The sequence below is a fragment of the Haliotis asinina genome, chromosome 10 (assembly GCF_037392515.1).
Source record: "Haliotis asinina isolate JCU_RB_2024 chromosome 10, JCU_Hal_asi_v2, whole genome shotgun sequence".
Lineage (NCBI taxonomy): Eukaryota > Metazoa > Mollusca > Gastropoda > Lepetellida > Haliotidae > Haliotis > Haliotis asinina.
The window spans coordinates 38,599,517-38,614,789 of record NC_090289.1 but is presented as its reverse complement, the minus strand read 5'-3'; the positions used below and the strand labels follow the sequence as shown (position 1 = coordinate 38,614,789).

The 15,273-nt window shown below is 46.2% G+C and overlaps 1 protein-coding gene across 1 annotated transcript in view; it reads left to right on the top strand.

Moving 5' to 3' along the window:
- LOC137298153 (uncharacterized) overlaps positions 1–15,273 on the top strand; it is a 41,341-nt gene that overhangs the window by 8,171 nt on the left and 17,897 nt on the right. The window contains exons 8-9 of the mRNA XM_067830265.1: positions 216–293; positions 562–646. Coding sequence (XP_067686366.1) covers positions 216–293; positions 562–646 — 163 coding nt within the window. The remainder of the gene's footprint in view (positions 1–215; positions 294–561; positions 647–15,273) is intronic.

Below are 15,273 nucleotides of genomic sequence, written 5' to 3'. Positions count from 1 at the left end.
GGGTAGAATAAGTCTTCAGCAACCCATGCTTGCCATAAAAGGTTTAAGTTTAAGTTGCACTTTTAATAGATCTATTTTCTTTTCTTTTCAGTTTTGCTATAAAACATGTAACATTCAGATAGTTACTCACACAACTTTTTGTACAGTGAAAGAAATAGTGTGTTTGTATGTAGTGTCTGGTTTTTGTTTTAAATACCATTTAAATGCTTTTTCAGCAAATACAGAGATGTACGTCATGCAGCAGATTATGCAACTCCAGAAATGGCTGTAATGGTTGCAGATCAGTTCCTGAAGTATGTGAACAGAAGTTTTGGGATTAATACCAAAATGTTATTTCATTCATTAATGCAGTTAAAAATTATTGCACATTGATAAACTTCAGAACCAGAGTTTCATGATTACACAATGGGTATCTGGTTTCCCTGAAGAAGACATTACCTGATAGTACAACTACATAAATATTTTCAATTAATGTTTCTTTAGACACTGTGGTGCTGTGGATCTAGATATGTCTACATTTTGTGATGTATGTACGTTTTGTGATGTATTTCTGTTTGACAGACAGTATGGTGACTCAGCCTTCCCCGTCCTGAACAACACTGAGGCAACAGACATTCAGGCCGTGAGGGACGAGTTGCACAAGACGGTCAGTGAACAACCAGCTGATGCAACAGTTGTAGCATTACACACAATGAAAGGGGAGGTGATGTAGCTAAGTAGCTAAGTGATTAAGATGTTAGCTTGTCACACGAAAGACCAAGGTTTGATGATTACAGTGTGTGAAACCCATCTCTTTTGTCCACCTTCTGATACTGCTTGTGTGCTGCTAAAAGTAGCATTGACCATGCTCACTCACTTTCTCACTGACTACGAAGCCAGGCATATTCAGGCATAGTCTCCTCTGTGAGGACATGGAATTGGAAAATATCCCCTTATGAAAGCTCCTGAAAGAAGTGACTGAGTGGATGTACTGGTACAGCTTGCTACCGTCTGTTTGCTGCTAAATTGTGTCTGTTAAATGCCAACTGTCTGTACATCTTGTGACATAACCTGCTTTGCAGACATGTACTTCTCAAGAGGAGGTAACTCTGTTTTATGTTCACGGAGTAGTATAGGGAATGACAGTTCTAAAACACTTTCAAGAAAAGTCTCTACAAAGCCTTATTTAGTAAATAAGGCTTTGGTTGGGCCCTTAGCTCTTGCTACTATTACCCCTACTACTTAACGTGTGTTGGAGGTAACACTGTGCCGTACGGTACGATCAATAATTCTTCTCTTACAAACCCCCTACCCGGCCCATCCCTCAAGTAGTACAAGTTAGGTTCGTCGGCTTTCATATCCACTTTATCTATGTTGTAAGTTTTGACTGACCATATAGGATCGGTGGCCCGCTTACGGCTATCACCCTCGTGTTCCCCCGGCTGGTATAGATACCTCACTAGGGCCCTATCTGGTATCTGTTTCTCCTTCCCACGCAATGGAGCGGCCGACTCTGCAACTATTGATTTTAGTTTGATAGCGTCTGCCGGTTTCTTACCGGTGAGACGGGTGACTTCATGGTTGATTGCCGACACCACCTTGGGTAACCTCGTGACCCATTCAGTCGATCGTTTTCCAGGGGTGGCCATCTCCCTAGCATACTGATAGCCGAACAAGCGCTCAGCCAAAGTCCTACTAAATCTCTCAACTATGGCTTGGCTGCGATGGGCTCCGGCCGTGCCACGCCTGACCTTTGTATCGTGTTTGGCTAGCAGTTGTGACACGGCACCCATGAACTCCCGTCCGGGGTCAACTTGCAGCTCTGTTGGCCACGTCAGCGGGCTGCGTTTGTATATGCGTTCGAATCCTCTGGCTACCTGGGCCGAATCTTTCGTGGTCAAGGGTTCGGCTTCCTTGTAACGACTGGCTACGTCCACTACGGTTAAGGCATACTTGTACCTCTTGTCGTGGGGTAGGAACAGTAGGTCTGCCTGGTGAACGCTATTAGGTATGTTAATACCGAACCTCCTTCTAGGCACGTAGCGTGGTGCCGGCAAATAGATCTGCCACAGGGCTTGTTTTTCAAGCCACGCTTTGGCTTCCTCCGGGGGTACTCGCGCTATTTTAGCTAGTTTATCTACTGTGCTAGCTCCTTTCCAGTACCCACGCGGGCTGTAGTAAATAGCCTCAAATTTTTTCATGTCCATACGCGTATGTGTTTATCCCATCAATAGCTATCCAACGTTTCGTGTCCATAGGCGACAGGGACGTCTTGTTTATAGTCAGTCCGTATATCTTATGTCCATCACTTCTAAGTGTGTTCATTTTATGTCTAAAGGTACGGGTCTTGAACAGGGCTTCCTTGAATCTGGCGTGTTTGATGTGTTGTTTCACCACATACTTCTTAACCCCCTTAGCCTTCCGGATCTCACTATTGTCGGCTTTCAGTATGGAGTACATCTTAGGTCTCAAACCTATGTACTCGGCTATTGGCGTGCCAGCACACTCGTCCTTCATCTTACCTAGGACCTTTTTATTTACCGTACTGTGTATGGCATGGGTCTTAGGGTAGTCGCTGGTGTCGTATAAATCGAGGTGTTTTTTCATGTCCTCGTACACGTCCTCGGTTCGAATCTCCATCAGCAGGGAATCCGTGTCAGTGTACAGCACTTCACACCTGTCACCGTACTGTTTCTTGAGCTCGTTGTAGTAAAAGTCGTACATCAGGTGTTTGGATAAATCGAGGATGCTCATCCCCACGTAAACAGGCCGGTTGAATTTTATGTGGCTTTTCTTCATGTGTAGGGCAACCAGGTTGTCTGTGAATATCTTACTACGGTTGAATGCCGGACTGGCTATCAATCTCCTGAGCTTGTCTTCCTCACTCGACCGAACCAGCTTCACGGTCACGCGTTTCCTCAGGTTCTCCATAGTCTTACCAAACACCGAGTTGTTCATGAGCTTGTAGAGATTTTTCTCAAAATCACTGGTGGCTTTTTTTCGTAGGTCTGTGTTCATTCTGATGTAGGGCTCCATCCATGGGCTCTGGTCGAACATGAGCACCCTGTGTATTTTGGTCAGCCTCATACCCAACGACAGGTACAGCTGTAGGTTGCGATAGTGAACGATGTACTTGGTCTTATTCATTAAGTTAGGCACGAGTTTTTCAACGTCTGTCACACGCCCACCTAACAAGTTATGTTGGTACTCAGACATCCAGTCTGGGTTAACCCTCATACGTTCGGGGGCCAGGGGGTAGCTGTTGTGTGATGTGTGTAATTCCTTGGTATACTCTAAGTCAACCTCGAGGATATAACCTTTGTTCGAATCTGGTGCAACCCCCATAACATCAACGTGGGGTACCCATTCGAATCCCCCTGTAGGTAGATACTGGCTCATGGCCCAGCCGTACAGGTTGTTTGCGTCGAGGTAGAGAATGTGATTGGTTGGCTTGTTAGGATCGTAACCTTTCACGTATTGATTATTTGCTTTCGCGTATCGTTTGGATGCCATGGAAATCCCACCTCGCAAGCCTTTCTCAATGAATAGGTGCATGTCGTAATCTGTGAGCAATTCCAAATTAACTCCGGTCTTTTTAAGCAAGGCGTCCCACGACAGACCTGGGCTGGTGTAATACCATGCGGGGTCGAGTTTATACTGCTTGAAACACGTCCGCCTAAACGTCTCAAACACGTCGGCTAACAGCAGTACATCTGTCCTCAAGTACAGGTCGTGATAATCACCCAGGTTCTTACAACCCAGTTTATTCCATACGTTAGTCGCGTGCGAGTAATCATCTCGTGAGACGGACGCCTCATTCAGCTTGCTATAAAAGCAGTCAATAGGGGGTAGTCTGGTCTCGGTGAACTTGACCCAACTATCCATGTACTCATAGGGGTACACACCCTTCCTCATAAGCAGGGGTCTAGTCTCGGCGTCTGTGTATCGATCGGTGATAGGGAAGGTATTGTTGGCCTTGACCAGACTGTCGAGTGACGACAGGAGGAACTGAAACGAGTCAATGAACCTAAGTCCGTTTAAGCTGAAGGAGATGTATCTCTCCATGTTGTTGGGGATGCACGTTATATTACCATCGATTTTCGCGATGGCCTGCATGATCAAGTGTGAGTCGTACCCTCTCAAGTTGTGAAAGACAACGGGGATGTTTATTGTCTTAGGGTTGATTTTAAGCTTGAGGTTGCACCCGTTGTGAGCGGCGCCTCTATACTTACCAGTTATGTGGCAGTGATCTCTCACCGAATCACCGTTAAGTGGTGAGTCACACACGTGACAGTTAGTGCTACTAGCGTGAGCTAGCCTGTCGACTCGGGTCAGACGCATTGGAGCGATTTTATACAATGCATTCCTAATAATTTTTTCTTCCTCCTGCAAACACTTTAGAAACCTTTCAGCCGCGTCAGGGCCCCTATATACTACCGGAGCTTTCGTTTCCCTGTCACAACGGACGACAATGTATCCAAACGAACAGGCTTTATGCTCTTGTGTTTTGTGGGTGAAGGGAGCCTCGACGGCGGCATCACTGGGGGAATCCCCCACAACTAAGGCTTCGAAGTCGGCGTATATAATATAAGGCACAGACATTTGGTTCTTGTGGTTACTGAATTTTAGGATATTATCACCTTCCTTAGGCATGTCGACTCGTATGGCCGTCTGCCCCACACCTTGGCAATCCTCCCGGTGGGATTCTAATAAATCAGCTCGACTGAAACCGTGTAGGCATCGTACACAAAAGTGTTTTTCCCCATCGTGTTTCGACTGGTCGTGCAACAACCGGCTGAGATGTTTTATCCACGTGTAGTGATACTTGTCACCTCGTTGGATCATGAATATATTGATAACTTGGCGATCCTTCACCGGGCTGACCCTGTGTACTATTGTTTTGTTACCTTCGTGCCCAAAGACATTTATAGCCATATTATTCTGTTTTTCTACTTTAGTGATCTGGGATATGGGGTTGGGTTCATCTATACCATCCCAGTTGAGCCCATCATCCTGAGGATAATTAGAAGGCCTGTTCGGATTAGTGTCAGCTGGAAATAAGGCTGACCTGATAGCTAACCTCAGGCAATCGTTTCCTCTATTCTTAACGTTTACTATGGCATGTTTGTTCCTATAGTAGGGGGGCAAGGCTAGGTATGACCCGCCTCTGAACGGCACGTAGTTAGCTATGTCTAGATAGACATTATCGATTTTATCTACAGCCCACCCTGAAAACTGGTATCGATTGATGCGTCAATGGTCTCTGTATGTGTGACGACCTCTTGTTTACCTCGGAAGTAAGGCTGAACATACTCAGTGGTACTCCCAACCTGCTTATCGAGCGACATTTTCACTGTGATCTGAAACTTGATACTTCCTAGGTTATTTAGTTCCTGGTTGACCTTATCAGCTATCAGAGGCTTGATATCTGTAATGTCTATGTTTCTATCAACGTGCATGCGCCAACCTCTCAAATAGTTGCCTACAGCGCGCTCAGTGCGCACGAACTGTAGGTCAATAGCTCTATTCTGTCGTAATAATTCTACAAGCTGTGGTTTTCTCATACGGGAATACCCGCCTAAACCCAAATCGTGTGCCTCGGCTTTCAGTTGTTTTACAGTGGGACGTGCTACGGGGGCATGTGATAACAATGCGGTTAACCCGGCTCTCCCCAGGTTTGAATAACCCGTGTATCCAAGCTGTTTTGCTTGAGCTTTTAATTGTGTTACCGTAGGAGGGGCTTCTAAACCTAGTAATCTCAACAATGCTGACTTCCGCATTCGAGAATACCCGATCACACCTCTCTGTTTTGCGACCCGCTTCAGCTCACGCACAGTAGCCATAGTGTTTACACCTAAGAGAACCAATGTCTAATTGGTTCACAGTAAAGGGAGGTAACCCTTAAGTGGCTGTTTCACGCACTGGAGTCTATCTTGAGCAGTCGCCTACGTTCTTTTATGTAGCCCTTTTTATTCTCGTAGATGAGTTGATGTCTGACTACGTTCGCTCCGTGAGCTTTACATAGACAGTAGTGTCCTTTAACCCCGATACCACACACAGAACACGTGTAGTTAGGACTTCCCATATGGAAACAACAGAACCCCTGATTCCTGCATTTCCTACCACAGGCCTCGGTCTTCCCCATAAGTATGTATTCGCATCGGTATGGAGCGGGTCTCATGTTTACTTATATAGGTATTTTAATTTAATTGCTTCGCAACCAACGCAGTAGCTGCTATACCCAACACTATGAAGCCCAGTTCACGATTCATTTGTCCCTTGGATGGTGTGTAGTACTGAGCGAGTGTGGGTTTATTGAGCGGTTCCAATTGTTTACCAGTTAGTAGGTAGTATTCTTTCATTGCTTCATCGACATCGTTGAATGTTTGAACGGCATGGTTTTCACGCTGGAGTTGTTCATTAATGAAATCGATCCTCTGGAGGCGTTTTTTAGCGTACTCAGCCTGTGCTCTTTGTAATTTCTCAGTAGCGAGATCGTGCCGCTTCCTTTCTTCCTGTATTTCAGCCGCGTGATCATCTCGTAGTTTCGAGAAGAGGAAATTACTCCCGGAAAATGCCAGGGCATTCACTAACGCCCCACCGACCATCATAGCTATCGTGGCCATCCCTATATTTATTTAATTATATTATCAGGTATTATTCCTTGTTTTACTAGGATGTCTTTTGTGGCCATCGCCATACCAAGGTTCATTATGAGCATACCCATATCCTGCAGGTTGAAATCTAGCTTGATAGTTGGTTGTTTAAGCAGCATTTTAGTCAACCGAGCGTACCCTACGGCGACCACTGTGGCGTGGTATGCGTCGTTGACGAACGTTTTCCCCTCAGACATTATGTATATGATATAAAATATTAAAATTATAACATGATATGCGGGTCTACCGTGGGGGTGGGGGGCTCACTGTTGGGTGGTGGCTCACTGTGGGAGGGTACCCCCACGTATAACCACGAGATAGCCAAGGCAACAGTTACACCTACAGCCAACAACAGTCGGGTTGGGTTGGCCACTTTATGTTGGTTACACCACCGTTTTTTACCGGCAGCTACTCTCTTAGGATTCTTCTGCCTGGTTACTGTTGGGGGTACCCCCACTGAAGGGGTCTCCTCCATCACTGTTGGGGGTGGGGTCTCCTCCATCACTGTTGGGGGTACCTCCACTGGGGTTTCCTGTGCAGCATCCATCTATACTATTATTATTATTCTTTCTCTCAAATTGACAATGTTTTGCCGTGATAATCGCCGCCGTCACTGGAGCCAACAACATACCATATTTGTGGTACAGCCCGCAGCTGATAGAGCTCACGGCGTGTTCGATAAAAGGGTCTTTCTCGAGGTCCTCCCACAGGTAAAGTCGGCGCTCTGGTGGAATGGAAAGGAAGTGTGATACAATACCGGTGTATATCTGGGTCATAGCCGATCCTATTGTCTTTGTCATTTCTGCTCCGAGCCGGGACTCGTATCTAGCGTACAGCTTATCGATTTCTTCGGCTGACATTTTGTGAATTTTATCCGGGGTGTAGTCTCCAAAGTAATGTTTGGCTTTGCCGCCAACAGCCAACGCCACCAGTTTCTCTCGCTTGGGGGAATCCCCCACACCCCCAGTGGGGGTACCCCCAGGTACTAACTGTTCGAGCAATTCCTCACACTCCATCTTATAATATAACAAGTAAGATTTAGTTTTAACTATATAATACCCGATGCAGACAAAACACAGAGAAATGAAGGTTAAGTTGCACACGACAAATACTTCAAATATCATAGCTATATGCTTAGCTTTGCTTAGCTTTGCTTAGCTTTGCTTAGCTTTGCTTAGCATACTATATATGCTACTGGTTGGTCGGTCTTGAGCACGAGCTTAGCGTGTTTAGTTTCAGCGAGCTGTTTCTTCACCCGTTCCCATTCTAATTTGCTCATCACATCGTTCTCTCTCAAACACTCCTCGAACGAATCCCTGTCCTTGCAGTGAAATAAGGCCACCCATCGCGTCTGCTCCCTGAGGTCTTTCAACACCGAGTTGAACTTCTGCGTTAGCACCCAGACGCTGTGATTTGCATGCCGGCCGGAGAAGGCCAGGTACGATAGCATGTCTCTCTTTTTTGTTATCTCGCGATTAGCGCTGCAGTCGTCCAGTATGAACAGCGTCGGTTCCCCTTTAAATTTCTCGTGAAGAGCTTTCAACCAGTCCTGCAGGCGTGTTCCAGGGTCGATTTTGTGTACGTCCGGGTCCGTCATCACCCAAGGTCGCGCGTACGTTTTATTCTTGCTCAGAGTAGGGCACATGATAACGATGTTATCGAACACATCCTTGTAGTAACTCTCCAACATATCCAACACGAAAACGGTCTTCCCACAGCCAGTCTGCCCGCACACTATGGCGCAGTGTGGGTCAGTGGGTAGTTGGGGCAGTTTATTGTTGGGGGGTGTGGGGGGGTACCCCCCATCAGTAGATGGCTTGCACGAATCTCACATTGTCTATATTAAGTTGCGCGTCCATAGTAACGTACAGATATAATTTCAACTTACCAGCGGGTTGAGCCTTCTTAGTAATCTGGATGGTTATCCCTTCGCTGCCGTTATCTATACGGCGCCCGCTACCGTGCAGTTTATCATCATCCGTGGATCGCATGTCCAACCATAGGGCGTACTTTGTGGTCAGGTATTCACCAATCTGCACGGAGCCGAGGTCCAGGTCCTTTGTTATATAATCCCCCACTGGTAGCTTTTTTATCTCATCCCACTGCTGGTGTGGTCTCATACCATGACTGAACAGCTGGTTGGGCACGCCCTCGATGGTCACTTCCACCTTTTCAATCTCTGGGTTGAAAAACTTCTCGCTGTCCCTCCGGAATGGATCGTAATACTCCACGGGGACGACCAGGATACCTTTCATCGATCGCGCCGGCACGTTCAGGTTGATATTCCACACAGTGTCGCTCTTATCTCGCACGACTGATCTATGCCTCAGTACGCGATCGTACAGGATAGCCATCTTCCCAGAGTACTGGCTTCGAACCTGCCTGGCCAGCTCCGGGCTAGTGACCATGTCGAACTCCAGAGAGATGCTGTCTATGGTATAACTGGCCTCATCACCGTTCGGCGTACGCACTACTTTGCTATAGTCGTTAAACGTGAGCTCGTATTCGAGCCTATCACCCAGCGCGGCCTGGTAAAACGGCGCGTGTCCCGTGAGCAACTCGAAGTCGAGCGGCACACAGAATCGATTCCCGTATGCTCGAGCGATGGCCTTTTCACCGTCCGATAGCTTGTCTTGCTGGTCTGGCGTGAAGACATACCCTATGCGCGCCCGGGTTGATTTGCTGATACCCTGGTACACATCATTGACTCGTTCTCCCTCGCTTTTCCAGAGATCCCTGTAGCAGTGAAACACGTCGCTGTCGTCGATGCTCAGCACCTCGTTACCGCTGATCTTGACGGTCGTTTTCTTGATGATGGCTCGCCCCACGTTCCGCACTAGCTCGCGTTTGTCGTTGTCGGAGGTCAACGTGATATTGAACGCCAGTCGAACAGTGCCTGGTACAATGAGGTCATTCTCACCAAGGTTTGGAAATCTAACCAGCAGAGTTTGATTCTGGTCGATCTTGCTGGGATTGTTGGTGATGGTCACCGACTGGCGCACGGCTCTGGCTCCTAATGGCTCTCTCAATCTTCTGAAAGGATCTAATTTTCTGCCGTACATTGTTATATATAAATAAAATATATTTAAATACTAATGGATGAAGACATAGATATGACGGAGATGCCGGGCGCTAGTGCCCAGGCATCTGATGAGCAGGAGACCTCATTTACTAGTTCACCATTGAACCAAGAACTTTTGGCAACAACGGTAGATGATTATTACGAAAGTTTAAGAAGTGATAAATACTACGTTGATCCACAGGGCCGATACCTTGATAATTTTTTTATTGATACAAAGGGTGTTCTACGCCTTAAGTCTAACCCAGAGGTTGACCTCGTTAACAAGCGCAATAAAAAAACACTAGAGATGAAATGACACCACAGCGTGCTACAGAAGCCTCGGACAGCATAGAAAAACTGTTGAGCACCTACTGGGACAAACCGTTACCGGGGTTTGACTTTCCGGTAAGGGAACTGCGCGGCTTAGACGAAGCCGTGAAACGCGTGCGTGGAGAACTCGTGAACAACATGGGGAAACTGAACGAAATCGACGAGCACATCGCTAAGGAAAAAACCAAACTCAACGAAACTGAAAACGATGATATGAAGCGTCGTATCAATGAACGACTACGTGATTTAGAAGACGAGAGACGTACACGATTGGAATCCGCTTCCTCGAATCGTGAACAGCTTCGATCCCAGATCAGTCGCATTCGGGAAACAATCGATAGAATACTGAACGAGGATACAACTTTAGCCAACAGGATTCGGATATTGTTCCGGGAGCAAGGGATCACCATCGCCAGCATTCTGATTGCATTGGGTTTCATTATATCAACCCTGGTGGTGTCACTGGTGGGAGGAACCCCCACACCTGGCGGCGGGGGAACTCCCACAGGCGGTGGTGTTAAAGATTGGATAAAAAAACTCGGGGAAGGCCTAGCTAAACTGGCTGGTAAAGCCGCCGAAGCCCTTCCCGGCATCCTGGGTAGCATCGTCTCGTGGTTGTTGGGCGCTCTGGCTAAAACTGCCATGTGGCTCAGTCAAAACATGTGGGCAGCCATCGTCGCCGTGGCGGGTCTGGTGTACGTAGCGGCTAAGAAATCTTTAACCAAATAAGTCCCAAAGTTACCCCACCAACCACTAGGGCCGTTTTACTATCAATATGCTGCTGATAGGAGGCCTGAATATGAGGGGTCACCTCCTGTGGTGTTGGTTGAACTTTAGGCTCCGGGGGTGGCGCCACTATACCCGTTTCACGTGGTGGGATGTGTGGGATATAGGGGGTGTTAATATCGGGGTTGATACCCAACTTTTGATCCGCCGTGGCTATGACTATTTTGTTGTTATAACCCACCACTTTTTTTACTCTCAGTTGCATATCACTCGGAGCCATGTACAGCCCCACACCAAACACGTAATTGACTTTCGATCTGGCGTATTCTAACACGTTTTGGTAACGGTCGATGGCCCGCGGGAGATCAACTGGAGAATTTATAGCATCCTCAATGTTGGAAACGAACTGTTTCTGAGCGTCGTAAGCAGTTCCCTTACCGAGGATGTTGGAACGCGTCATCGACTGCGCACCCAACAGCGCCCACACGTACGTTCGAATCGAGTCGTTCAAGCGTATTGTACCAGCACGAGTGAATTCTTTCGATGTTTTTGAGATCATTTTAGTCCAGGCTGTGGCTGCATCAGGATTGGTTTGCTTTATACAGCTGACATGGATCTGTTCATTCGTTGTGGGGCCTGTAAATGTATGACGGTGTGGGTTGTATGAACCATCTTTAGAACCGGCCTGATATGTTCCGGACCTGTAGAAGTACACGAGAACTATACCGAGACCATGGTTCACACCAGGAAGGCGAAAGTCTTTATTCGTTGGAATCTCAAACTCCCCACAAACACGTTCATAAGCGCGTTTATCATAGGGGTTATTCGTCATACTCCACGCTTTATCTTGGGGAAGAGGAGCACTTATTTCCTTCAATATTCGTCTCGTTTGATAATAAATATGAAACAAAATGACTGCCTTACTCAGTTCGTCTATACCGTAGTCTGGTGTCACACCCGACCCTGTCGTCGCACACCACACAGCAAAGTTGAGTTGGTTCTGCCAAAACTGCATTGGGTTTTGATTCCAGTTTACCACCGCCTGCGCGTTATTAACGGACACGATATAGTTTTCAAAGATATTAATAAAGGTTGTTTTAAACCCCGTACTACCTTCCACCACGATTTTCAAGTGTGCTAAATCCATATTATAATATATAATTCATATATTATAATATGTACATAACACTTCCAGGAATAACGAGCGGTGAGGCCGTTCAGCTGACGCACGCGATCGATAACACGTCAGGTCAACTCGAAGTCGCACTCTGCGATATCACCTACCTACCGCAATGGACTAACATCAACGCCAGCAACAATAAGCTGTTCGTCAGTGGGGCTCGCAGTCAGATAACTGACGGCTACTACAGCGTGTGCTCTCTAAACGACGAGGTCTTCAAACCCCTGGGAGCCGAACTCAAGATGAACGACTCAAACGGCACAGTGGTGTTAATCAACAACGGAAGAACCTCCTTGAGGCTCGGCCGACCATTAGCGAGGATACTCGGTATGTCTCCTGACGAGATAAAACCAACAACAACCATCACAGGCATGAAGTTACCCGATCTAGTACCGTACCGAGAGCTGTACATCCATCTCGGTCAGGTGAGCACAACGTACAACATTCAAGGAGGTCACCCTTCCACTATACTGAGAGCAGTGCCGGTGAAAACTGAGAAATACAACGACGGTAGAACCGAGTCGTTTTCACCACGGCAGTATAAGAGATTAACCCAGGGCAACATACCTGAGCTGACAATATCGGTGTTAGATATAAATCATAATCCTGTAAATATAGGATACCTCAGCTTAACGCTTCATGTAAAATGACCAGCGCACAAGGGCCCGGAGTGAAAAAATGCGTCAATATCGGGATCTCCGACCTCGGAGACACGCGCGGTTTCGACGCTCCCGGAGTAGATGGTAAATCGTACGCCTTGCAACTGAAAAACAACATTTACAAACGCGTTGAAATCCCCTCCGGTGGAACCCTAAGTGATATAGTAGATACCACAAGAGCAACAGTCAACACTAAGTACGCCCTTGTCAACACCGGTAATAATAATTGGATAATATACCCATCGTTCGGGGGTAAACTGTTCGACTTAGACGATGTTGAGAGCACTACCGTCGCCCGAAACAAGCCATATATGCTCGTCTTCACCGAAGATGACAAGTGGGTGTTGTTACCCGATAACGACTGGTTTCTCAATATTAGACTCGTCTCCCCCTACGTGTTCACTGATAACAAAGACAACCACCTAAACAAAGTCGTGAACAATGGAACCCTGCTCGTGGCTTACGTCCCAACTCAGAGACGTAGCATAGTCGTCAGCCCAGTCAACACTATAGCAGCCCACATGCTATCGAGTAAACCAGCCATACAAAACGTGAAATTGCAGTTGGTGTCTGAATTCGAAGGTGTGGTCACTATACTAGAGGATCTACCGGCAAACTCAACACTGATCATCAAAGTCTACCTAGGGGAACCATCGGGGAATGATGTCGAGATCGTGAAGGGGATCAAACTCGGGTGGGGCAAACAACATCAGTATCAAGTTTGCAATGTTTACGTGCGGGTGGGTGTCGACTCCAAGACCAGTCTGCAGGGGGTCAACGTGATCGTGGAAAACAAGATATCACTAATCAATATCTTCCTGCCTAACAACATACACTTCATGGGTATGAAGTTAACCCCTGAATTATTATCAGAAAACCAGTTGGAAATTATATCGTAATAGTATAATAATGACCAGTCATCATCCCAACACTACGCTTAACGACCTAGGAGATACGGAGGGATTCGATCAGCCTGGTGAGGAAGACACCTTATATATCCTGCACTTCAAAGACAACGTGTACAGACGGGTGTCGTTATCAGATTTTAAAGAGCCTAAATGGTTGATCAACTTAACACTCACCTCACCTTATATCACATTAAAAGACGAGTGGACCATCTCTAAGATTAGGAATAACGGTATCTGGCCCGGGGATTTTATTTTTGAGGATAAAGCAACATCATCAATAAATCTTCGTAAAGGAAAAAATAGGTTAAGTTCTGGAATAAAAAATAAATTAACATTTAGCAGTAAGATTTTACCCCAGTGGGATCTTGATAAAATATACTCCCCCTACACACTCATCATAGAAGTCTTCTTTTGGGTTTTAGATAATGAAAACACCCCAACAGTAAACCAAATTTTACCTGGGGTGTCAATCCACTGGTATGACGAACACATAGACCAATATTGTCGTATTGTTATACAACAGGATACCCCCACGGGTCCTATAACCAGCTTAATAAGCCTCAGTGGGGTTTTTATTACAACAGGAAAGTCTATTAGCCTCTCACCTATTACCCTGGGTAATCTAGAACTTGTAGACTTCAAATTCATTGAGAGAATATTAACTGAAACCCAATTAAAATATCTTTCAAAATATATATTATAGTATGGGTCTGTACCCAGTCGTAGAGGAAGTAGCGAAGACGCTGGAAACCGTAGATGGGTTCCGCTTGAGGCAGTTATGTGATGTGAAACGTCAACTAGAACAAGACCGTGACACTCGGAAAGCACTATGTAAAAAATATAATAGAGCTTTCAATATCGTGGACGGGGCTGACACTACCCTTATGGCAACCAGCATGGGACTAGGGGCGGCAGGTGTTGGGTTGTTAGCTACCATCGTGGCTGCACCTATAGTGCTAGGTATTGAAATAACAGCTGGGGTGGCAGGGTTAGCAGGATTGGCGCTTAAGTTAGTATCACGCAGACTTAATCGTAAGGCATTGAAACACGACGAGATCAGGGTTCTGGCCGAAGCAAAGCTGAACACAGTGAGTGAGCGTATTTCCACGGCACTCTCTGATAGTAAGATCTCAGAAGAGGAGTTTCGTTCAATCCTCTCTGAACTCAAAAAATATAACGGAATGAAACAAGATATTCGATCCAAGTCTCGTAAGTCTGCTATCAGCGAGGACGAGAAAAAAAAGTACATAGAACAGGGGATACAAAAAGCCCAGCAAGCCTTTATTATGAACACCAAAGAGATCGTAGGCAGTTCACGTTAAACTGTTTCATCGATATAAACATGACATAGGCACAGTGTTACCTCCAACACACGTTAAGTAGTAGGGGTAATATATCTATACCAGCCGGGGGAACACGAGGGTGATAGCCGTAAGCAAGCCACCGATCCTATATGGTCAGTCAAAACTTACAACATAGATAAAGTGGATATGAAAGCCGACGAACCTAACTTATACTACTTGAGGGATGGGCCGGGTAGGGGGTTTGTAAGAGAAGAATTATTGATCGTACCGTACGGCACAGTGTTACCTCCAACACACGTTAAGTAGTAGGGGTAATAGTAGCAAGAGCTAAGGGCCCAACCAAAGCCTTATTTACTAAATAAGGCTTTGTAGAGACTTTTCTTGAAAGTGTTTTAGAACTGTCATTCCCTATACTACTCACGGTGCATTACATGCATGGTTCTTAGGTGCAATATGGAGCATGTGTTATT